At 42.1% G+C, this 25,983-nt stretch overlaps 2 protein-coding genes across 4 annotated transcripts in view; one reads left to right on the top strand and one right to left on the bottom strand.

Moving 5' to 3' along the window:
* Positions 1–10,077, top strand: part of LOC139264303 (glyoxylate reductase/hydroxypyruvate reductase-like) — a 35,091-nt gene extending 25,014 nt beyond the window's left edge. Inside the window, exons 8-10 of one of the 2 annotated variants that reach the window (XR_011593311.1) lie at positions 7,036–7,166; positions 8,953–9,128; positions 9,569–10,077. Coding sequence is in view for 1 of the 2 variants with exons in the window: in XM_070880556.1 (XP_070736657.1) it covers positions 7,036–7,166; positions 8,953–9,074 (253 nt within the window). In the remaining variant the exon portion in view is untranslated. Of the gene's footprint in view, positions 1–7,035; positions 7,167–8,952 lie in introns of both variants that reach the window. The other variant, XM_070880556.1, reaches the window with a different exon arrangement.
* A 4,547-nt stretch (positions 10,078–14,624) lies between these two features.
* LOC139264292 (zinc finger and BTB domain-containing protein 5) overlaps positions 14,625–25,983 on the bottom strand; it is a 49,276-nt gene continuing 37,917 nt past the window's right edge. For both annotated transcript variants that reach the window (XM_070880542.1, XM_070880534.1), the window contains exon 2: positions 14,625–17,116. In XM_070880542.1, coding sequence (XP_070736643.1) covers positions 15,067–17,112 — 2,046 coding nt within the window. In that variant the 5' untranslated portion in view covers positions 17,113–17,116 and the 3' untranslated portion in view covers positions 14,625–15,066. The remainder of the gene's footprint in view (positions 17,117–25,983) is intronic.

The following is a 25,983-nucleotide window of genomic DNA, read 5'->3' as shown; positions in this document are numbered from 1 at the left end:
AACGCCCGTTTTCAAAAATGTAAACTAGGTGTTTTGAGAATGGGCGAGAAGCCGGCGATCTGAAAACTCTTTTTTAATGCCTACGCCAGAAATGACGCCCATTTTTGGGTGCTAAGCTCAAAAGTGGAAGTTCTAGCCCATGGCCTCTTTAAATGTCTGGACTATTGGCCTGTGATTTGTACTTTAAAAAAAATAATAATTTAAAAAAAATTTCACAAGCTGATCTGAGTTCAGTCAGTAGATTCAATGGCCATACGGACCACGGCCCGGAATTTGCTGTCCTGATGATGGCAGCGTTCGCCATCATTTCGTCTTTGACACCAGCCACAGCTTCAGGATGTAGCACATATGCAGCCTAATGTGGAAATCCTGAAGTTGTGATCTGTCATTCACTGCTCCTCCACAGGCTGCGCTGTGCCCCCCCCCAGAACCCGAATCAGTGAAATCTCTCAAATCATGGAAACTGACCAAAACTTTAGCTCTTCGGCAGTAATACCGCAGTTGAATACCCCATTAAAAGTTAGACCGAAAGGGATTAGGTATTGACTGCTAAACAAAGGTTAAGGCTCTAAAATACTCATTTTAATTCTGTGCTGTGTCAAATTTAGCCATTTTAAAGAAAATTAGAAACATTACAATACTTTATAAAAAAAAAATGTATGTTCATCTTTATTTCAAGTTTGCCTTTTCTCCATGTGAGAGCCCCAATCTTTATTTTGGTCTTGCTAATATTTTTTAAAAGTTAGAATTTTAGGAGCTTACCTATTTCCTGGTTCGCTGTCTGTGAGAATTCTGGTTTTGATTGGTTGTTTAGACAGCTTGTTGACATCACAGCAGATCTTTGTTGGGAATTCCGATTAACTTCCGTTGAATGGGAAGGGTTCAGGTGAAGGCGGGGGTACAGATGAGTGGAAATTTAAAAAGACAAAGAATAAGGAGAAAGCAATAGAGCAGGGTAGCACTGCGGGAAATGAAAACCAGAGCGTGACAGGAAGGGACAGAATGTATAGAAATAAAAGTGTATCAGAAAGTAGGGTCAAAGCAGGAAAAAATGGTAAAACAAATTTAAAAGCTCTTTATCTGAATGCACACAGCATTCGTAACAAAATAGATGAGTTGGCGGCACAAATAGATACAAATGGGCATGATCTGATAGCCATTACAGAGATGGTCGCAAGGTGACCAAGGCTGGGAACTAAATATTCAGGGGTATTTGACAATTTGGAAGGACAGACAAAGAAAAAGGTGGTGGGGTAGCTCTGCTAATAAAGGATGAGATCAGTGCGTTAGTGAGAAACGATATTGGCTCAGAAGATCAAGAGGTTGAATCAGTTTGGGTGGAGATAAGGAATAATAAGGGGAAAAAGTCACTGGTGGGCGTAGTCTATAGGCCCCCTAACAGTAGCTACACTGTTGGTCGGAGTATAAATCAAGAAATAATGGAGGCTTGTAAAAAAAAGGAACGGCAATAATCATGGGCGATTTTAACCTTCATATTAATAGAACAAAGCAAATTGGCCAGGGTAGCCTTGAGGAGGAGTTTATAGAGAGTATCCGGGATAGTTTCCTTGAACAATACGTTGTGGAACCAACCAGGGAGCAGGCTATCTTAGATCTGGTACTGTGTAATGAGACAGGATTAATAACTGATCTCCTAGTAAAGGATCCTCCAGGAATGAGTGACCATACTTCATGAATTTCAAATTCAGTTGGACTGTGAGAAAGTTGAATCTTAAATAAAGGAGACCAGGAAGGTATGAAGGCAGAGTTGGCTAAAGTGGACTGGGAAAATAGATTAAAGTGTGGGACGGTGGATGAGCAGTGGCAGACATTTAAGGAGATATTTCATGACTCTCAACAAAAATATATTCCAATGAGAAGGAAAGACTGTAAGAGAAAGGATAACCATCCGTGGCTAACTAAGGAAATAAAAGATGGTATCAAATTGAAAACAAGGGCATATCAAGTGGCCAAGACTAGTGGGAGGCCAGAGGATTGGGAAACTTTTAAAAACCAGCAAAGAGCGACGATCAGAATAATACAAAGGGGGAAGATAGATTATAAAAGTAAACGAGCAGAAAATATAAAAACGGATAGTAAGAGTGTAAACCGGTATATAAAAAGGAAGAGTGGCTAAAATAAATGTTGGTCCCTTAGAGGATGAGACTGGGGAATTAATAATGGTGAACAGGGAAATGGCAGAGACTTTGAACAAATATTTTGTAATGTTCTTCACGGTAGAAGACGCTAAAAACATCCCAATAGTGGAGAATCAAGGGGCTATAGGGAGGGAAGAACTAAAAACAATCACGATCACTAATGAAGTAGTACTCGGTAAAATAATGGGACTAAAGGTGGACAAGTCCCCTGGATCTGATGGCTTGCATCCTAGGGTCTTAAAAGAAGTGGCTGCAGAGATAGTGGATGCATTGGTTGTAATCTACCAAAAGTCCCTGGATTCTGGGGAAGTCCCAGCGGATTGAAAAACCGCAAATATAATGCCCCTATTTAAAAAAAGAGGGAGACAGAAAGCAGGAAACTATAGACCAGTTAGCCTAACATTTGAGGATGTGGACATGGGAAACCAGTGGATGTGGTGTATTTGGACTTTCAAAAGGCTTTTGACAAGGTCCCACACAAGAGATTGGTGTGTAAAACTAAAGCACATGATATTGGGGATAATGTACTGGCGTGGATAGAGAACTGGTTGGCAGACAGGAAGCAGAGAGTCGGGATAAATGGGTCCTTTTCAGAATGGCAGGCAGTGACTAGTGGGGTGCCGCAGGGTTCAGTGCTGGAACCCCAGCTATTTACAATATACATCAATGATTTAGATGAAGGAATTGAGTGTAATATCTCCAAGATTGCAGATGACACTAAGCTGGGTGGCGGTGTGAGCTGTGAGGAGGATGCTAAGAGGCTGCAGGGTGACTTGGACAGGTTAGGTGAGTGGGCAAATGCATGGCAGATGCAGTATAATGTGGATAAATTTGAGGTTATTCACGTTGGTGGCAAAAACACAAAGGCAGAATATTATCTGAATGGCGGCAGATTAGGAAAAGGGGAGGTACAACAAGACCTGGGTGTCATGGTACATCAGACATTGAAAGTTGGCATGCAGGTAGAGCAGGTGGCGAAGAAGGCAAATGGTATGTTGGCCTTCATAGCTAGGGGATTTGAATATAGGAACAGGGAGATATTACGGCACTTTTACAGGGCCTTGGTGAGGCCTCACCTGGCATATTGTGTTCAGTTTTGGTCTCCTAATCTGAGGAAGAACGTTGTTGCTATGGAGGGAGTGCAGCGAAGGTTCACCAGACTGATTCCTGGGATGGCAGGACTGACCTATGAGGAGAGACTGGATCGACTGGGCCTGTATTCACTGGAGTTTAGAAGGATGAGAGGAGATCTCATAGAAGCATATAAAATTCTGACTGGACTGGACAGGTTAGATGCAGGAAGAATGTTCCCAATGTTGGGGAAGTCCAGAACCAGAGGACACAGTCTAAGGATAAGGGGTAGCATAGAAAAATAGAAAATAGGTGCAGAAGTAGGCCATTCGGCCCTTCAAGCCTGCACCACCATTCAATAAGATCATGGCTGATTGGATAAATGAAGATAAATTCACCTCAGTACCCCTTTCCTGCTTTCTCTCCATACCCTATGACCCCTTTAGCCGTAAGGGCCATATCTAACTCCCTGTTGAATATATCCAATGAACTGGCATCAACAACTCTCTGCGGTAGGGAATTCCACAGGTTAACAACTCTCTGTGAAGAAGTTTCTCCTCATCTCGGTCCTAAATGGCTTACCCCTTATCCTTAGACTGTGTCCCCTGGTTCTGGATTTCCCCAACATCGGGAACATTCTTCCTGCATCTAACCTGTCCATTCCCATCAGAATTTTATATGTTTCTATGAGATCCCCTCTCATCCTTCTAAACTCCAGTGAATACAGGCCCATTCGATCCAGTCTCTCCTCATATATGTCAGTCCTACCATCCCAGGAATCAGTCTGGTGAACCTTCGCTGCACTCCCTCAATAGCAAGAATGTCCTTCCTCAGATTAGGAGACCAAAACTGAACACAATATTCCAGGTGAGGCCTCACTAAGGCCCTGTACAACTGCAATAAGACCTCCCTGCTCCTATACTCAAATCCTCTAGCTATGAAGGCTAACATACCATTTGCCGCCTTCACCGCTTGCTGTACCTGCATGCCCATTTTCAATGACTGATGTACCATGACACCCAGGTCTCGTTGCACCTCCCCTTTTCCTAATCTGCCGCCATTCAGATAATATTCTGCCTTCGTGTTTTTGCCACAATAGTGGATAACCTCACATTTATCCACATTATACTGCATCTGCCATGGTAAGCCATTTAGGACTGAGATGAGGAGAAACTTCTTCACTCAGAGAGTTGTTAACTTGTTGAATTCTCTATCGCAGAGAGTTGTTGATGCCAGTTCATTGGATATATTCAAGGGGGAGTTAGATATGGCCCTTACAGCTAAAGGGATCAAGGGGTATGGAGAGAAAGCAGGAAAGGGGTACTGAGGTGAATGATCAGCCATGATCTTACTGAATGGTGGTGCAGGCTCGAAGGGCCGAATGGCCTACTCCTGCATCTATTTTCTATGTTTCTGTCGTTGGTAAAATGCTGCAAGTAGCAGGACATTTGGAAAAGCATAATTCAGTCAAGCAGAGTCAGCATGACTCTATGAACGGGAAATCATTTTGGACAAATTTGTTGGAATTCTTTGAGGATGTAGTGATAAGGGGGAACCAGTGGATGTGGTGTATTTGGACTTCCAGAAGGTATTTGACAAGGTGCCACATAAAAGGTTACTGCACAAGATAAAAGTTCACAGGGTTGGGGGTAATATATTAGCATGGATAGAGGATTGGCTAACTAACAGAAAACAGAGAGTAGGGATAAATGGTTCATTGTCTGGTTGGCAAACAGTAACTAGCTGGGTGCCGCAGGGATCGGTGCTGGGCCTCTATTAATGACTTGGATGAAGGGACCGAGTGTAATGTAGCCAAGTTTGCTGGGTTGGAAAGCAAATTGTGAGGAGGGCACAAAAAAATCTGCAAAGGGATATAGACAGGCTAAGTGAGTAGGCAAAAATTTGGCAGATGGAGTATAATGTGGGAAAATGTGAGGTTATCCAAATGTGAGGAAAAAATAGAAAAGCAAATTATAATTTAAGTGGAGAAAAATTGCAAAGTGCTGCAGTACAGAGGGATCTGGGGGTCTTTGTGCATGAAAGTTAGTTTGCAAAAAGTTAGTATGCAGATACAGCAGGTAATCAGGAAGGCAAATGGAATGTTGGCCTTGATTGCAAGGGGGATGGAATATAAAAGCAGAGAACTTCTGTTACAACTGTACAGGGTATTGGTGAGGCCACACCTAGAATACTGCGAACAGTATTGGTCTCTGCATTTAAGGAAGGATATACTTGCATTGGAGGCTGTTCAGAGAAGGTTCACTAGGTTGATTCCGGAGATGAGGGGGTTGACTTATGAGGACGGGTTGAGTAGGTTGGGCCTGTACTCATTGGAGTTCAGAAGAATGAGAGGTGATCTTATTGAGACATATAAGGTAATGAGGGGGCTCGACAAGGTGGACGCAGAGAGGATATTTCCACTCGGAAAACTAGAACTAGGGGGCATAGTCTCAGAATAAGGACCCGCCCATTTAAAACTGAGATGAAGAGAAATTTCTTCGAGGGTTGTAAATCTATGGAATTCTCTGCCCCAGAGAGCTGTGGGGGCTGGGTCATTGAATATATTTAAGGCAGAGATAGTCAGATTTTTGACCGATAAGAGAATAAAGGTTTATGTGGAGCGGGCAGGGAAGTGGAGCTGAGTCCATGATCAGGTCAGCCATGATCTTATTAAATGGCGGAGCAGGCTCGAGGGGCCAAATGGCCTACTCCCACTCCTATTTCTTATGCTCTTATTTCAACTACATGTCGGAAAACCCGAAATTCTCGACACGGAGATCATGAGATCTATGTGCAAAGCTTACTTTGGGACCAGTGATGAATGCCTTCGCTTCGCTGCTGACTGAAAATCCAGGGCCATTAATGGGTTTAATTTCCGGGGTTGTGGGTGATGCTCACAAGCAATGTTCCTTTTCACTTTTCGGGGTGTGTGGCTCCTTTTAACGGGCTGAGCGACCTAGTCAAATTCCGGCGCATGCACATTTGTTCTATTTAGAAGCCGTTGCGCCGACTGGGCGGGAGCTCCAGAGCGTGGCCATGCAGTTTAAAGGGAGCATTGCTCACAAGATAGTATTTATTACCCCATCCCTAGTTGCTAAGGGTATTAAGTCTGAACCACATATGTGGGACTGGAGTCAAGTGTACACCATACCGTATAGGTGTGGCAGGTTGGTCCCCAAAATACAACCATGAACCAGTTGGTTTTTACAACCATCCAGCAGTTTGCACAGGTGCCTGCCCACAGATTACTGGATTTATTTGAATTCAATTTCACAATTTGCCATGGTGGGACTTGAACTCTCGACCTCTAGGTTGCGAGTCCAATACCAGGACCACGACACTGTGGTTACCCCTCTTAATGTTCTGAATTAGCTGGTCTTGGCCTGGCTGAGAGTGAGGATGCTGTTATTGGTCTTCGCATGCTGGGCTGAGAGCGGAGAGAAATTTCAGCCAGGTTCCTGCTGACGGAAATACACAGCTGTGGAATTTGGATGAGGCTCTGTACTGTCTACAGTCCGAAAGCCTATTGACACTCGCTGTTGGAAAGGTACTGGTGAGCCGTTGCTCATGGAAATATATACCAGAAAAACCCAGCACCTGGGCAGGGGAAGAGAAAAAAAGTGAGTGATTAAAGTCAAATGATGTGCATTAAATGTCCATTGGTGTCTGAAGTGCACTGTTCAATCAGTAGACATTGTGTGGCTGTTACTGAACCTACAAAAGTAATGAGGGATCCACGTGGCCAAGGTAAATGATTTCCTTGAAACAGATTCTCCGTTTCTGATGATTTCTTTGTGTCCAACAGAGGAGCTGTGGTGAACCAGAATGACCTTTATCAGGCTCTGACTACTGGTCAGATCGCTGCAGCGGGATTGGACGTCACGGTTCCTGAGCCGTTACCCACCGACCACCCTCTGCTGTCACTGAAAAACTGTGGTAAGTTATAACTAACTGGGTTAATGGTAGGTGTAGGGACAGGAATCTCTTATCAGTTAACTAACAAAAAAACTTTGCAGGAACAATTTAATTAGGAAAATCCCTTTATAAATGTGCATATTTTTTCAGTATTGCAATGTGAACTCGTCTTGATTCAGTTATTCACTGTACAAAATGCAAAACCCATATATATGAATATATTTAACACTTTAATTTACTGGTGAAATTCAGAACTGTGCACAGCTGCCTGGTCCATTTGGGAGAGCGAGCAAGTGAGACAAAAGGGGGGAAACCAGAGAGTTTTTAAAAAAAGGGATAATTGTGAGTGTGGAATATGAAAGTCCTTTTAAATCAGGCCTAATTATGTTTTCAAATAAAAACAAAACGCACAGCCGGTCAGTCAGCACCTGTATAATGAAAAGCCAATTTATTGACTTTTCTGGTTTGTACCTATTGTAACAATTTGATTCTAACAACAGAATATGGTTTGCAACTACTCTTGTTTATTGTATTAGACCAAGTCCGGATACACACACTATCTTTAAGTAGTAGACATACAGAGAAATAAACAATGCTGCCATGTGTTCTTTCCCTGGGTAGAGATGTAGCCGTGTTGTTGTACCTTTCTAATCCTGATTCTATACACGTCGTTAAGAAAAGCTTGAGACCTTTATAGTCTGTTTCTCACAAACCCAGTCACTGATGATTAATTATGGGAAGACAAGTACTATTGTAAACAAGACTCCAGAAAGGATGTATTGTCTTCAAAACAGATGCCAACATGTTACCATCTTGTCCTATTGTTGCACTTCCTATCTCAAGTCTGCCTTGGTTAACTGTTTCCCAATGTTAAGAGACACTAATCTTATACATCCTATCATTTCAGAAAATAACTAAACCAGTGTCAGTAAATTGTACCCTGACAAATCAAACCCTAAAGCATCCTGGGAATGAGCAACTTTTAATCATTTCGGATTAGGATTTGGTTTAATCTCATATGTATACACAACTAGGGTATCTTGCACTATCATATATTCTGATGCAGGTTTACACACACAGAACAACATTTACCAGTCTTTTTACTGGTTGACTGACTGACTGACCTGCATACTTCCAATTCTTTTTAATTTTACTCAATGTTTTGGCACGAGTTGGCTGATCTTCCTGCTCTTCCAAATCTCCTATTAGATATGGGGAGGGGCTATTTTTAAAAAACCAGCCCTTCTATAAAAGAGGATCTGTATTTGCTTGATCCTGCCTGGACTGGCGGTCCTGTGGGGATTGTTAATTGAGCACATAATCCAGGTTGACACTTCAGTGCAGTAGTGAGGGAGTGCTGCACTGTCAATGTTGCCATCTTTCACATAGATGTAAAAGATCCCATGGCACTATTCGAAGAAGAGCAGGAGAGTTCTCCCAGTGATACAATCAGGTCATTTATATCATTGCTGTATGTAGATAGGTTGCCATGTTTCCTACAACAGTTAATGCACTTCCAAAAGTACCTCATTGTCTGTAAAGCGCTTTGGGGATGTCCTGAGGTGTAGTGAAAGACACTATAAATGTAAGTTCTTTCTTTAAATACCTCACCGCTGTCAACTTCTAGTAGGTTTTATGCCGAATGTGATATCCTTGCCAATGTTTATTGGAGGCTACACACGGCTGCAGACACTCTGAAGTGTTCTGTACTTGGATTATTTTTAAATTTCCAAAGCAGATATTAAGTTCGGGAGCACATAAATGTTTGTTGGTGTGAACCTTGAAATCTAATATGTTTTGCTTTCAGTTATACTGCCTCACATTGGAAGTGCCACCTATGCGACCAGAACCACTATGTCTGTACTGACAGCCAACAACCTCCTGGCTGGACTCAAAGGGGAGCTGATGCCAAGTGAACTCAAATTGTAACTGAAAACAGATTTGTTAACATGCGCACAGATACATGATTCTTCCGTCAGTGAAGTATGAAGAGATTGCATTTATTTTGGAATTACTGTTTAGACAATAATGTTTATGAAGAGATATACCTGGAAGTGAATTTAAAAAGTTGCAATTCAATTGAAGGGCTTCAATGCAAGAGCGGAAGGGGTGTGGTTTGTAAACATTTTAACCCAGAGATTGGATCAATCTTCTTACCTTTCACAATTATATATTCCATATAATATATATGAAGTGACTGTGCATGACCAGATGAATAAGTCCAATGTGGGTTGTTAAGTTGCAATGGTATGCTTATGACCTTTGATCTGATGTTATGCAACTATATATATATATATATATTATGTAGGAATATATACCTTACAGTACTTTTAATCATTCACATTGCTATGTGTAGTTTTTGATAAATATTCTGAACACCTGTTTATTACATAATTTTGAATATTATTTTTTTCTAAATGCAGACCAGAGTGGAAGTATTGAGTAAATTAGAGGGACATAACACATCTGTTTATGCTGATGCTGCCTCGAGTTGGCCAGTTCAAATGTAACCACCTGCGGCTCTGGGCTGACCGTGTCCGGCCTTGTGAATGTACGATCGCCCTTTCTACATAATCTAAATCGCATTGACCTAACCCAAGCTTTAAGTTGGGACAGACTGAACTCATGATGATCATGCCCAATTTTGTTTGCTTGGATGTTACAATGCCTGATCTTTATCAACAAAATGAATTCAGAGCAAATAGAAATTTACCAATTTGGAGATTCTGCATGGGAATAGGAACCTCAAGCCATTCTTGTGAAAAGGGTTAATTTGTGCTAATCAGAAAGTAATGAACTCATTTATGTCTTCCAAGTTGTCACAATCTTTTGAAAAGTAGATTTTAGAACACTCCCATTGATCTTTCTTACTAAGCAATTGTCTGTACTGTAAGCATGTGAGTCTGTTGACATTAAAAAGGTGAACCTGAAATAGTGATATCACTGTGGGGGTACAAACACATACAGATGCTGTAGTGCAGTGGTTATGTTATTAGACTAAGAAAATGCAAGTTCAAATCCCACCATGGCAGTTTGAGAATTTGAAGTCAGTTTAAAAAAAGGAAAAAAAAACTGGTACAGGGTATCGCTAAAAGTGACCATGAAGTTGTTGGATTGTCATTAAAAACCCACTGGTTCACTAATGTTCTTTGGAAAATGAAACCTGTTATCCTTAGCCAGTCTGGCCTTTGTCATTCCAGTCCCACACCACTAACAAGCCATTTAGTTGTGTCAAACCACCACCAGTGGTTCAAAGACTTCCATCACCTCTAGGCAACTAGGGATCAGCAAGAAAAGCCTGCCTTCTCTGTGGCATCTACAGCCCAAGAATGAATCTTTTTAAATTGCCTTTGACCCACCTTTGGATAGTTTGCTAAATAAGCTAAGAATGCTGATTACACATCACACTGGTAAAGGAAAGGGTAAAAATACAACACACTTGTGTTTTATTGGCAGTAAATTATGGGGGGAAGCTGGGATGATATAAATGAGCAGAGGGAAGCTTTTTAATCAAACTACAAGTGGAAAAAATGCCATTTGTCCAATCAAAGTGGGTCCTCTGATTCATGTGGACTTGAGCCCAGTTCACTCCGTTAACTGAGGGTGTGAGAGGAGTGATTCAAGCCAAGATACTGAATTCAATTAAGAAATTCAAACCCACGCCTGGGCTCTGAACGTGCTGGTATTTTGGCAGGTTGAGATCAACTGGGTTGGAGGACCTTCATCTGAACTGATCTTGTGACCTTGGCTGGTGGATTGTACCAAATATTTATTGCACTGAAAAGAGATTTATTTTCAAGAATCTGTTCTAAATTTATTAATTGAAACTTCTGTCCTGGACTGACTTTCTTTAAATACTTCTGGATTCACCTTATGCCATTTATATTGTCCCTGACTTTACCACCTTTACACTGGCAATTGTTCTTGCTGTCTTCTCTGTACCCTCTCCAGTGCTTGTACATTTGCAGTTTGAAATGTAGTGCACATTCCCAAGTGAGGTTGGCCAATACATTATAAAGCCTCAGTATAATCTCTAGATATAGACAGCAGCATTCTATTTGCTTTCTAATTCTCCACATAGGAAATGACGATTCTACTGCCAAGGTGTCAGCCTTAGCTCAGTTGGTAGCACACTCACCTGATTCAGACAGTTGTGGGTTCAAATCCCACTCCAGAGACTTTTAACACTTCAGTGTAGTACTGAAAGTACGCATGTCGATACTGAAACTTGGACCAAACTGGGTTACAACATTGTGGGAGGCCCCGCCTGCCTATTGAAGTGGATGTAGAATGATCCCATGGCACCAAGTTCTCCTGGGGTTCTGCTCAACATTTATCCCTTAACCAACACCACCAAAATCAGATTAACTCATTATTCATCTCAACGCAGTCTACAGGGCTCTGCTGTACAACAACAACGTATATTTATATAGCACCTTTAACACAGTGAAACATCCCGAGGTGCTTCACGGGAGTATTAGGAGATAAAAAATTTATCACAGCCACAAGGAGAAATCAGGGCAGGTGTCCAAAACTTTGGTCAAAGAGGTAGGTTATCATCATAGGCAGTCCCTCAAATCAAGGATGACTTGCTTCCACGTCAAAAAGTTCAGAGGTGTTTCAATGAAGGACCTAATTCCAGGTCTGAACTAAATCTTGAAGGATGGAAGATGCCTGTGGTTGGATTTTTTTTTTTAACGTGTGGTGGCCGGTGTGCATCTTGAAGGAGGGGAGGCAGAGAGGTTTAGGTAAGGAATTCCAGAGCAGAAGGCACTGCCACCAATGAGCGATTATATTCAGGGATGCTCAAGAGGGCAGAATTAGAGGAGCGCAGGCATCTTGGGGGGTGGTGGGGGTTATGGGGCTGGAGGAGATTAGAGATAAGGAGGGGCGAGGCCAGGGAAGGATTTAACCGGTAGCCAATGTAGGTCAGCGAGCATGGGTGCGAGTTAGAACACGGGCGGCCGAGTTTTGGATCACCTCTAGTTTATGTAGGGTAGAATGTGGGAGGCCAGCCAGGAGGGCGTTTGAATAATCAAGTCTAGAGGTAACAAAGGCATGGATGAGGGCTTCAGCAGCAGATGAGCTGACGCAGGGGCAGAGATGGGAATAAGACAGTCTTAGTTATGCTGTCGAAATGTGGTCAAAAGCTCATTTCAGGGTCAAATATGACGCCAAGGTTGCGAACTGGTTCAGCTTCAGACAGAAGTTGGGGAGAGGGATGGAGTCAGTGGCTAGGGATCAGAAATTGTGACGAGCACCGAAAACAATGGTTTTGGCCTCCAATATTCAATTGGGACCTGAGTTTGCCTACATAAGTGACTACTTCAAAAGTAATTAATGGGTTGTGAAGTAGTTTGGGATATGAAAAGTCCGATTTAATTGTAAGTTCTTTCTCAATTTTAACCTCCCAAAAATAACCTGTACCACTCTTGCGGTTGGAACAGCATTTCCTTTAAAAAAAATTGCAGCCAAGTAATTGGTTGAACATGCTGGGAGCCAGGAACCTGCAGGTTGTGTGGCAATACCTTTGCAATGCTATTCATACTGCACAATAATGATCAATATTCACACTAAATTGTAATGCAAGTTAGAGTAACTACACTATTCAGTGAATTAGAAAATTTAATTTAAATTCAAGTCTTTGAATGATTTCTCCACCCACATAACAGAACAGATCTTAAATAATCTACAAATTCAAAAATTTTGGTGGACATGAATTTTATTTATTATACAGTATATTGACCTTTTACAGAGACCATATGTTCTGTTTATACTGTACAAAATTACTTCATACTACTCTAAGTGTACTTGGACAGTGTTTTCACCATTATTTTTAGTCTCGTTCTGCAGCAATTTTTTTTGGCATATCAATTGCGAGTCAGGGTAACAAGTAGCAGAAGGCTCTTCATATACTCATAGTATAATAAACACGCCTTTGCCATTGCTTCAGATTCAAATGCAGCTTTTGGCAGAGGATCCGTACAGCTGAAACTTTGGATGGGCTGAAGGGTGCTGCTATTCAGCCTGGTCCTCACCACGCAATGGAATTTCCATCTCTAAATACTGACAGTAAGATTCCTAAAATATGAGATGATTTTTTTTAAAATGAAGGGTCCCTCCAAATAGACATAGTTTCCCCTTTAGATACTTGCGGTCAAAAGACACATTTTCAATGTTATCACTGAGTACTGTGCATTCAATTAACACCAATCTTCAGTAGAACTGTAGCAGTTTTCAGAAACCTGTAGACACCATTGGCATCCATAAACTCTTGACATAATATAGTGGAAAATTATGTTGCATTTGGAAGTCTATGAATAAATTTTCCAGACCAAAAGTATACTGTAAAATGTAGATTATAAATAACACTAGTACAGTCACTATTATTTAAACAAAAGTATTGCCATAATGGTGCAATTTATACATTAGAGCTTGTGGTATTTAGACTCGGGCTGATTTTCTTACGGTTTTAATAATGAAGACACTTCTTTTCAAAACAAAGTTGGATGAAATGGGTTACAGCAACTGGAACATTTATTTTAAAATTTTGGATGAATGTTTTTTTTGCTTGCAAAAAGACAGGTAGATATGGGAAATATTTTACCTGCCTGCACCGAGTGGCACAATCAAGTTCAAATCGTTAATGACGGACTGATCCACACAATAGTGCCTTGTCCACGATAGACGGCTGTCTGGTGTAGCGGGAAGGATATTGTGGTATGCCAAACATGGAGTCAGTGATGGCAAGGGGAGCTTTAAAACAGCACAGTCAACAGTGGAATCAGGGAGTTCAGAACCAGGAGCAAGATTTGGGAAATCAGGAAACCATTGGCTTGTGGAGAAAGTTAATGTACATGTCATCAGTATGTCAGCATAAACCAATAATCTGGTCTAGTGTGTGTTTTACTTTTACGCACTGGGCTTACCCTACTGTCTGGTCAAATCGACCCCGCTGCAAATGATGCAGGTTGCACAAGGCATATACAGCATGAGATAAATGTACCAATGATCCCGCTGCACCTCCACAAGTTCAGAAACTCTTGCTGTACAATTGTGCCCTTCCCCACCACCATTAAGGAGATATAGTGGCAAATTATGATCAATTTTGTGCTGTCGACCAAAGCCCCACTCGGAGCTGGGTTCATTTCACTTCTGATCAAACTGATTCCAGAGGCGATTCTCTTAATTCTTAACGCTAGCTTCGCAATACTTTCTTCTTTTCCAATGTTACATCTAACAATGCTACCGGACAGCTACCTAGAGCTGATGATGGTGCTAAATAGTACCAGAATATCATTTATAGATTTGAAAGATCAGGATGTGGTCTAAGCATTGAATGTACCCTCCTCCTGCACAATGGAGTGGTTATTGAAGGCTTGTTCAACAATAGATGGCGAAGTTCAAACCTCTCCCCCCTCCCCCCCACACACACACACTTACCCCCCTCCCCCCCATATAAATAGATAGAGAGGTAGAGAGAGAGAGATAGAGGGTGATAGCTAGATAGATAGATATCCCCGCCAGTTGACAAATTCAGCTTACAGGTCTCCTTTGTATCTGGATTTAAACATCAAGAAATAAAATACAAGCTATACTTTTGGAAAATACACAGACAATTCTGTACTAATCACTTTGCAGATTTGCATTAGTGTGCAACTACGGAAACAAAACAGCTTAAGAGCATATAAAAGTGCAGTACATATAGCCATCTTCGTTCGAGGGACCTACTATGATGACATATATACAGTTACTAAATTCTACAAAATTTAATTTGCCCTGTACTTCAGCACCTTACTGACATTCCGCTGTTAATCAGTAGTCAAAAGTCTTATTTTCATCTTTCATTTTACAAGCACAATCTTTAAAAAAAACGACCACCCTTTAGAGCAGTGAACACAGTCATGCTGAAAGTATATTCTCAAAGCAGAGTACTTGGCAAGTTGCTGCCATGCCATCTCAAGCAGGTCGTTTTGGAATGCTTGTACAAGTGACTCGACTGACTGAATCTTTTCCCGCATTTTAAACATGCGTAGGGCTTTTCTCCCGTGTGAACACGGATGTGTTTCTTGCAATCCGTTAATGTTAAAAAGGTCTTGCAGCAAATTTTACAGGCGTATTTACGGGCACCTTCCACCACCAAAACGTTGTGTTCCGACATGGCCTTTTTACATTTTGAAAGTACATCTGCAGATGCCCGTGTCAGCTGGGGAGGGCCTGACTGCAAAGAATGATTATTTTCAAAAGCAGAAGAGGTACTGTTTAACATTCGCATCTGGGAATGAGAGCCAGTATCCTGGGAAACAGAGCCTCCGTCTCCAACAGAGGTCACTATGGGCATTTTAGGGGCAATGCGGCGATAACCTGGGAAATTACTGGCCCCTCCTCGTGATGAAATGATGGATTGTCTGGATAGTGAATGCAATCCAGAACTAGGCCTAGGAAAGTCTAATCTGAATGGTTCTCCTCCGGCTTTGTATCCGGAGGACTGCCCACAGGACAGACCTAGCAAGTCCTGCATAGGTCGCATGAAATGAGCATCAGGACCATCATTAAATGGATTCTCCATTCGAGCTGCCACCATTGCCGAGTTGGCACCACCAGAAATGCCCGACACTGGGCTCATTAAATAAGTAGCTTCACTTTCCATCCTCCCATCACTCGTTGTGTTCGGAATGTTGTCATCGGCATTCTGGCCTCCACTGTAGCTGTTTGTTCGATTCTTATTCAAATAGGTAGAAATGTGAAAGGGAGCTTTTGAGTCAGTGTTTGCAGATTCGAGCACGTGTATGTCTGCGACCCGGTCAGTGCTAGACTGAGGATCGGAGAAACTCCGGTCACTGCTCTCTGGGCTAAGCTCCAGCTTTTCTGCGCCAGCCATTCCTCCTTCTACCTCCACCGACTCACTACCTTCAGCTTGTGAGGCAACGTCACTCGCCTCATCTTGAGGATCAGGTGAGCTCAATGGTTCAGCTTTCACAACAATTCGGACCTGGTCCTCACTTCCATTCACGTGAAGTTCTGTAGTCTCAGAGTGAAAATCCAATTTCTCATTAGCAGAATCTTGGTTGAAAGAAGTTTCAATGTGAGTCACTTGAGAAGCCACAGATGTTTGTGAATGGCCTACTCCACTGTTATCTGACTGACTGGGCACCTGGTTATCTTCTGGTGTGCTAAAGGCCTGTTCAAACATGATAGCACTGTCCACGTGGTTTTCAACAGTTGCATCGGTTTTAGAGCCATCTCCCAGCTTCAGGGAGTCTGGTGTAAACAGTTCCTCACACGTATGCACCACGGCTTGTCCATTACCCGATGTTACTTCGGTGATGATAGACTCATCCACGGAAGGTCTCATCCTTTTATTTGATCTTTCATCAGGAATGGCCTTCCTTTTCTGCAGCCGCCTGACAGGAAATACAGTCGACTGATCCTCCAAGTGATGGCGGAGTGACGAGTTCACGTTGACTTGCTCATCCATTGTCTGACTGGAGCTGAGGGCAGAACTTACTAAGCTCAAACCCAGCTGCTGAAGCAGGAAGGACCTCTGCATACGAGCGTTTTGCTCCTGAAGCCTTTCGCTTGTAGGGGACATAGGTACAGTCCTGGTTGTTAAGTAATGTTTGCAAGCCTTCACTACAGAATTCAGATGGAGGTGGGAAGCTGCAAGCAGCACGTCCATAACGTTACTCTCCCCCAACATGAGAGTGGATGTGTACATCATTTCGACAAGAGCTGCAAAAGCCTCTGCTGTGACGACTTCACTGTCGAGCTGAACCATGTTCAGTGATTGATCACTCTCTGGGACCGTAAAGAGAGCACGAAAGTGGGTGCTGCATGCCGCAAGCACAGAGCGATGGGCTTTGAAATGTCGGTTCCCAACAACAATCACACAGTCACAGAGCTGCCCATGAAGCCGTTGATAATTCAGCTGCTGGAAGACTTGCTCAAAGTGTCCTGGAAAATCCATGACCCTGTTAAAACAGAAAAGAGTCCGTGATAGTTTTTCCAACTACAGAAATCATTTCCCAGTTCATAATTTTCCTTTGGCTGTGAACAAGTTACGTCACATCATTTATCCACTGTCTACTCTAACTAGTGAATAACAATGAGGAATGTGTTAAAAAGCTTTAAAATGGTATTATCCTAAAGTGTTTCTTATAACAAATGTAATTATTAGCATGTCTTTTATTCATTTTTCATTCATGCACCAAGTTTTAAAATGAACAATTCTGCTTACTGACAGCAGCTATTGCTTGCAATAGAGACTGACAGCAGCTATTGCTTGCAATAGAGACTGTCGTCAGGTCATGCTATCACATTGATGGCTATTAGCTGAGATGGCACAGAAATGAAGGAACTCAGATTCTCTCGTTCTCAGGAATCCAGGATAATCATCAACAGAGTAAAGTATTTACCAATTCAGCACCAGTAAGAATCTGTTCTTATGAAATCTAATTTTGAAAAGCTGTATCTGGACATGGGTACTTTCGAGTGTGCACCGACACTGACTCCGATATTTACCTGCTTCAGTCCTGGCTATTTCGCATAGGTAATATCTCAGTGCACTGTGGTAGTGAAAACACAGAAACATAGAAAATAGGTGCAGGAGTAGGCCATTCGGCCCCTCGAGCCTGCACCACCATTCAATAAGACCATGGCTGATCATTCATCTCAGTACCGCTTTCCTGCTTTCTCTCCATACCCCTTGATCCCTTAAGCTGTATGGGCCAAATTCAACTCCCTCTTGAATATATCCAATGAACTGGCATCAACAACTCTCTGCAGAAGAGAATTCCACAAGTTAACAACTCTCTGAGTGAAGCAGTTTCTCATCATCACGGTCCTAAATTGCTTACCCCTTATCCTTAGACTGCCCCCTGGTTCTGGACTCCCCCAACATCGGGAACATTCTTTCTGCATCTAACCTGTCCAGTCCCATCAGAATTTTATATGTTTCTATGAGATCCCCTCTCGTTTTTCTAAACTCCAGTGAATACAGGTCCAGTCGATCCAGTCTCTCCTCATATGTCAGTCCTGCCATCCCGGGAATCAGTCTGGTGAACCTTCGCTGCACTCCCTCAATAGCAAGAACGTATTCTTCCTCAGATTAGGAGACCAAAACTGAACACAATATTCCAGATGAGGCCTCACCAAGGCCCTGTACAACTGCAGTAAGACCTCCCTGCTCCGATACTCAAATCCTCTAGCTATGAAGGCCAACATACCATTTGCCTTCTTCACGGCCTGCTGTGAGCCACCCCGGAGGCTACATTGATTGCCCAACCCTGGTTACCCTTGGGTTTTGATGAGCATTGTTGGGTCCTTACATATATACATATATAGATCATGTGGAAATACTGGATAGAGTTTCTGCTCAGTTGCACTGGTTTCTTCGGCCTAATTCGCCCAAAATCGGCGAACTTTAAGCGCAAATTATGTTCGACACAAAACAGGTTTGTGCCAGTTTTAAAAACATTGCGCTAGAAGCCGGCCCCGTCCACAGAACTGATCACACCGCCAGGACAAATGACTCATCATTGAGTCTCTGCTAATTGCGCTTGTTTGCAGGTCTTCGAGGAGGCTCTAAACATTAAACTTTTTTGGGGGGTCCAAGGACACTAATAGGCATGTGTTAAAAGCTTTTGAAAGTAAGTTTTTAAAATTTACTAAGAAACTGAGTACTGTCCAATATAACTAGCAAATGGTTCTGTATATTTTTTCAGTCATTTTCAATCATTTAAAATCAGGTTATTTGCAGGTGGTGGATTAACGCTGATTAAAAATGCTTTTGTGATAAAAACCATTTTCAGCTGAATAAATCAAACGGCATCAAGTTACCACTCTTAAATATATCAAGAAATATTTACGGCAAATTTATTTTTTAAAGTTATAAAACACTGCCCGATTGTGCTGGTTCATGGCACATTTTGTGTTCAGTGACATGCAAATGAGTTTGAGCAGAAACGCGAAGGGAAAAAAAACTTCTTACAACGGGCACAATTTGTGCCTGGATCGCCGATTGCATCCAAAGCGGAAACTATTGACCATGTTTACCATGTGGTTGATTGCAACTGGGGGAATCTTCCCCATTTTCTGGAACCTAATTTAGAAGCCCCAGTCAAATCAACATGTCCTTTGATATTGAATTTGCACAGCCAACTTTCCGATCAAGATGATACTTTTAAGGTATATAATATTAACACAATAATGCACTGCAGAGCAAAATATACTGTTCATTTGTCATGCATTCTATGAGAGATCTTCCTTTTAATTTACCAATCTATCTGGAACATAGATTCATCCACCCAGATTCTTACTGTATCGTGCATCATACAAAACCACAGAGATAGCATCAATTCACTTCACTCTCAACTTGGACGAAGGGGAGAGCCAAACAAAGGATTATGCAACCAGAGAAATGGGAGCTTCCATGGCAATAGAAAAATCCAAATCTCCAGTTCCTTAAGAACATAAAAAATAGGAGCAGGAGTAGGCCATACGGCCCCTCGAGCCTGCTGCGCCATTTAATACGATCATCGCTGATCTGATCATGGACTCAGGTCCACTTCCCTGCCCACTCCCCATAACCCCTGATCAGTTAAGAAACTGTCCATCTCTGTCTTAAATTTATTCAATGTCCCAGCTTCCACAGCTCTCTGAGGCAGCAAATTCCACAGATTTACAACCCTCAAAGAAATTCTTCCTCATCTCAGTTTTAAATGGGCGGCTCCTTATTCTAAGATTATGCCCTCTAGTTCTAGTCTCCCCCATCAGTGGAAACATCCTCTCTGCATCCACCTTGTCAAGCCCCCTCATAATCTTATACGTTTCGATAAGATCACCTCTCATTCTTCTGAATTCCAATGAGTAGAGGCCCAACCTCCTCAACCTTTACTCATAGGTCAACCCCCTCATCTCCGTAATCTACCTTGTGAACCTTCTCTGTACTGCCTCCAAAGCTAGTATATCCTTTCGTAAATATGGAAACCAAAATTGCACGCAGCATTCCAGGTGTGGCCTCACCAATACCCTGTATAACTGTAGCAAGACTTCCTGCTTTTATACTCCATCTCCTTTGCGATAAAGCCCAAGATTCCATTGGCCTTCCTGATCACTTGCTGTACCTGTAAACTAACCTTTTGTGTTTCATGCACAAGTACCGCCCCCCCCCCCCCCACCCCCAGGTCCAGCTGTACTGCAGCGCCTTGCAATTTTTCTCCATTTAAATAATAACTTGCTCTTTGATTTTTTTTCTACCAAAGTGCATGACCTCACACATTCCAACATTATACTCCATCTGCCAAATTTTTGCCCACTCACTTAGCCTGTCTATATCCTTTTGCACATTGCTTTTCCTCCCATCTTTGTAACGTAAGCAAATTTGGCTACGTTACACTCGGTCCTTTCTTCCAAGTCGATAATATAGATTGTAAATAGTTGGGGTCCTAGCACTGATCCCTGCGGTTCCCACTAGTTACTGATTGCCAACCCAAGAATGAACCATTTATCCCAACTCTCTATTTTCTGTTAGTTAGCCAATCCTCTATCCATACTAATATACTACCCCCAACCCCGTGAACTTTTATCTTGTGCAGTAACCTTTTATGTGGCACCTTGTCAAATGCCTTCTGGAAGTCCAAATACACCACATCCACTGGTTCCCCTTTATCCACCCTGTTCATTTCATCCTCAAAGAACTCCAACAAATTTGTCAAACATGACTTCCCCTTCATACATCCATGCCAGCTCTGCCTGACCGAATTATGCTTTTCCAAATGTCCTGCTACTGCTTCTTTAATAATGGACTCCAACATTTTCCCAACCACAGATGTTAGGCTAACTGGCCTATAGTGTCCTGCTTTTTGTCTGTTTCCTTTTTTAAATAGGGGAGTTACATTTGCAGTTTTCCAATCTGCTGGGACCTCCCCAGAATCCAGGGAATTTTGGTAAATTACAACCAATGCATCCACAATCCCTGCGCTACTTCTCTTAAGACCCTAGGATGCAAGCCATCAGGTCCAGGGGATTTATCTGCCTTTAGTCCCATTATCTTACCGAGTACCACTTCCTTAGTAATTGTGATTGTGTTAAGTTCCTCCCCCCCCCTATAGCCCCTTGACTATCCACTGTTGGGATATTGTTTGTGTTCTCTACCGTAAAGACTGATACAAAATATTTGTGCAGAGTTTCTGCCATCTCGATGTTCCCCATTACTAATTCCCCGGTCTCATCCTCTAAGGGACCAACATTTGCTTCAGCCACTCTTTTCCTTTTTATATATATATCTATAGAAACTCTTGCTATCTGTTTTTATATTTCGTGCTAGTTTACTTTCATAGTCTATCTTCCCTTTCTTAATCATTTTTTTAAACATTCTTTGCTGGCTTTTAAAAGCTTCCCAATCTTCTGTCTTCCCACTAGTTTTGGCCACTTTGTATGCCCTTGTTTTTAAATTGGATACCGTCCTTTATTTCTTTAGTTAGCCATGGATGGCTATCTTTTCTTTTACACCCTTTTCTCCTCACTGGAATATATTTTTCTTGAGAGTTGTGAAATATCTCCTTAAATGTACACCACTGTTCATCAACCATCCTACACTTTAATCTATTTTCTCAGTCCACTTTAGCCAACTCTGCCCTCATACCTTCATAGTCTCCTTTATTTAAGCTTAGTACGCTGGTTAGAGATCCAACTTTCTCACCCTCCATCTGAATTTGAAATTCAACCATGCTATGATCACTCATTCCGAGGGGATCTTACTAGGAGATTGTTTATTAATCCTGTCTCATTACACAGGACCAGATCCAAGATAGCCTGCCCCCTGGTTGGTTCCGTTACATACTGCTCAAGGAACCCATTCCTTATGCACTCTATGAACTCTTCCTCAAGGCTACCCTGACCAATTTGATTTGTTCAATCAATATGGAGGTTAAAATCACCCATGATTATTGCTGTTCCCTTTTTACAATCCCCCACTATTTCCTGGTTTATACTCCAACCATCAGAGTTGCTACTGTTAGGGGGCCTATAGACTACACCCACTGTAGAAATATGCAGGCTATGGCAACATAAGATGGGAAGACCCAAGAGTAAGGTTAAGGTGCCTTGAACATAGAAATGAATTACCAATTGAAACTGAAGTTCAGTCAATCCTTCCTTCGCATCGCCAGTAACAAGAATGAACTAATCACCAGGGCACAGACGAATGTGTAATCAAAGGAGATGGGATAGATTATAGAATAGTATAAATTAGGAGGGGAAACCCCACATAGGCAGCGAGAACCTAGGAACCACTCTCGAGAAGTAATACGAGCACAAGTAGTGAGGTTTATATGCTATTTTATATATTGCTTGTACTTTAATTCTACTTTGGGAAATAATGTTTATTTGACTTAAACACAACGTTTGTCGACGTCTTTCTTTCATTACTCGAAGTCCCACCAAACTGTTGCGACCGTAGTGACTAAATACCCACTGAGTAAACTGTCTACGAACCTACTGAGAGTTTTGGGCAACACCCACCAGTGACTTTTTCCCTTTATTATTCCTCATCTCCACCCAAACTGTTTCAACATCCTGATCATTTCAGCCAATATCGTTTCTCACTATTGTAGTGATTTCATCCTTTATCAATAGAGCTACCCCACCTCCTTTTCCTTTCTGTCTGTCCTATCTGATTGTCAAACATCCCTGAATATTTAATTCCCAGTCCTGGTCACCTTGCAACCGCGTCTCTGTAATGGCTATCAGATCATACCCATTTGTATCTATTTGTGCCGTCAACTCATCTATTTTTTTCTGAATGCTACGCGCGTTTAGACAAAGTGCCTGTAATTTTGTTTTTTTACCCTTTTTTCCTGCTTGCTTCCTCTCTCCTTCAAACTCACTTTCTTTATTTTGGCGTTCTAATTCCAGCTTTACTCCCCTCCCTACTGAATCTATTTTCACGTTCCCATCCCCCTGCCAAGCTAGCTTAAACCCTCCCCAACAGCACTAGCAACCCCCCACCCCCCCATGAGGATATTGGTCCAAGCTCTGTTGAGGTGCAACCCGTCCGGCTTGTACAGGTCCCACCTCCCCCAGAAGCGGTCCCAATGCCTCAGGAAACTAAAGCCCTCCCACCTGCGCCATCTCTCCAGTCACATATTCATCTGCTCTATCCTCCTATTTCTGTACTCACTAGCTCGTGGCACTGGGAGTAATCCGGAGATTACTACCTTTGAGGCCCTGCTTTTTAATCTCTCTCTCCTAGCTCCCTAAACCCTGCCTACAGGACCTCATCTCTCTTTCTACCTATGTCATTGATCCCAATATGGACCACGACCTCTGGCTGCTCACCCTCTCCCCCCAGAATTTCCCACAGAGCTAAAATAGTGACTTTTGGTCTATTACATTTTCAGAAAGAGATCCCAAGTAAAATTATTAATTCTATTCAATAATACAACGTTTGAAATAATAGTAGATATGGGGATTTGAGTGATTAAAAATGCCTCTCATTGGCGACAATGAATTACTTACTCTTGAGTAAAAGAGCCATAATGTGGAGTCCTTATCTTTTGGGAGTTTTGAAGCCATTTTTACAGCGTTCTTTTAAATCAGATTCCAGATGTCCAATGTCCATGAGTGAACTCCATGCATTTACATTATTAAAATTGGTTTTATCCCAAGTCTGTCATCAGTCCAAGAAAACCAGATTTAATAGCATCATCAGGCTCCTAATGGTCAACTTAAAAGACCAAGTTAGATGCAGCTTCTAAATCGATTCTAAAATGCTGTGGATGATTGGCTTCTAATCGTTAAGCAACAATTTACACTAATTTTATTTTATCTCACTTGCGGGAATAATCAGTTTGCTAACCAGTGCCATGATCATTTACACTTAGTTTCGAAACGCAATACCCTCCTTCCAGGCACTTAGTGCATACATTACATTATCTACACACAACAATAGCAGCCTGTTAGTTTTTAAAAACATAAAGCAGATAGACTACGAAAATTCGGTGTTCTAATTACAAAGAACGCACATGATCATTCATAGAACTGTCAGTGGCCCCACCAAAACAGAGAAAGAGGGACACATGACCCTCTACTCTCTAATTTCCTAAGACAATGTTCTAGGTCATATGAACCCCTCCAAGCACAAAATTATTGAATATTTGGAGAAGTTCCAACTGCAGCATTAGATTATATTTTAGAAAGAGACTTTGTATTTGATAGATATATTTAAAAACATGTATTGGGTGGCACTGTTCGACTATGACAAGCAATCCCTTGTCATTATTTTAATGATAGTTTGTGTTCAACAAAATAATGAGGTTAATGTGGGGAAATTGAAGACTTCCTCATTTCATGAACCCAGCAGCAGCATCAGGCACTCCCATGTCAGGCATAGTGCAAGTAACATGCAGTCTAAAGTTCCTCGTAGTCAGTCCCAATAACCCTTAATCCCAAACTTACTGCATTATTGTGATATATGCCATCTCCTACACTAGCCAATCCTCTGATTTATCTGACTGCAATTATCAATTTAGCACCAAATTAGGGCATACCTCCAAGTTGAACCAGGGACTCAAGGGCACAGATGTACTCTGAGTGGGGGAACTTCAATGTCCCACCGAGTGGCTTGGTAGTACAACCACTGACTGGGCCTGCATCAGGTGGTGAGCGGACCAATATAAGGAATTAACCTACTCAACCTCGTCCTCATTAATGTAACTGTTGCAGACACATATGTCCACAACCAGCATTTGTAGACAAGACTTTGTCTTTACAAGGACTGTGAAGGCAAAGTCTTGTGCACGCCAATAGGACATCCTACATTGTGAAGTGCGGCATTACTGGACAGACTAAGGATAGATTTAGCAGTCTAAAAATTGGTAATTCAGAAGGTGCTGTGGGCCATCAGCAGCAGCAGAATTGTATAGCACAACAATCTGTAAGCTCATGCCCGGCACATCCCTCACTCCTTGATCACCATCAGGACAGGAGACCAAGCCTGGTTCTATGCCAAGAGCAGCACAAGGCATATCTTAGAATAAGGGATGAACCCAGTAAAGCTACTGCATGGTAAACTTCAAAAGCAGAAAGCTATGGACAGCTAAACGGTCACACAACTAACGGATCAGAGCAAAGCTCTGCAGCCTGATGACATCCAGTTGAAAATGGTGGTCGGCAACTAACAGGAAGAGGAACATCCTCATCTGCACCGTGGTGGAGCCCAGCATGCAAGAAACATGGCTGAACAGTCTGCACGTGTCTACTCTGCATCTTCCTGAACTCCCCACCACCATAGATACCAGTGCAGAGCTACAGTAATACCATTCACTCCACGTGACATTAAGCAGCTGAGTGCACTGGACACAGCAAAGGTGATGGTCCCATGCTGTCACGCTGAAGCCTGTGCACTAAATCTAGCTGCTTCCCTAACACTGGCATCTATCATTCAATTTTGATACAACTGAGTGGTTTGCTAGGGCACTTCAGAGAGCAAGTAAGAGTCAACCTCATTACTTGGGACTGCAGTCACATATAGGCCAGACTGGGTAAGGATGGCAGATTTCCCTCCCTAAAGATGTTAGTGCAGCAGTTGGGTTTTTACGACAATCCGACATTCATGGTCCCTTTTAATTTCCAGATTCCTAAAACAGAACTCAAATTTCCAAATGATCATGGTAGGATTTGAACACTCATTCTTTGGATTATTAGTCCAGGCCTGTGGATTACTATTCCAGTAACATAACTACTACACTACCGTATTTGATAAATCCTACATCCAGCAGATTTCGGCAGTGTGAAATACAGCAGCCTGAAATGACACTGTTTGGGCAACCCATATCAG

Source organism: Pristiophorus japonicus, chromosome 1 (genome assembly GCF_044704955.1).
Source record: "Pristiophorus japonicus isolate sPriJap1 chromosome 1, sPriJap1.hap1, whole genome shotgun sequence".
NCBI lineage: Eukaryota > Metazoa > Chordata > Chondrichthyes > Pristiophoridae > Pristiophorus > Pristiophorus japonicus.
Note: the sequence above shows the minus strand (reverse complement) of the source record. Positions and strands in the feature narration are given on the sequence as shown.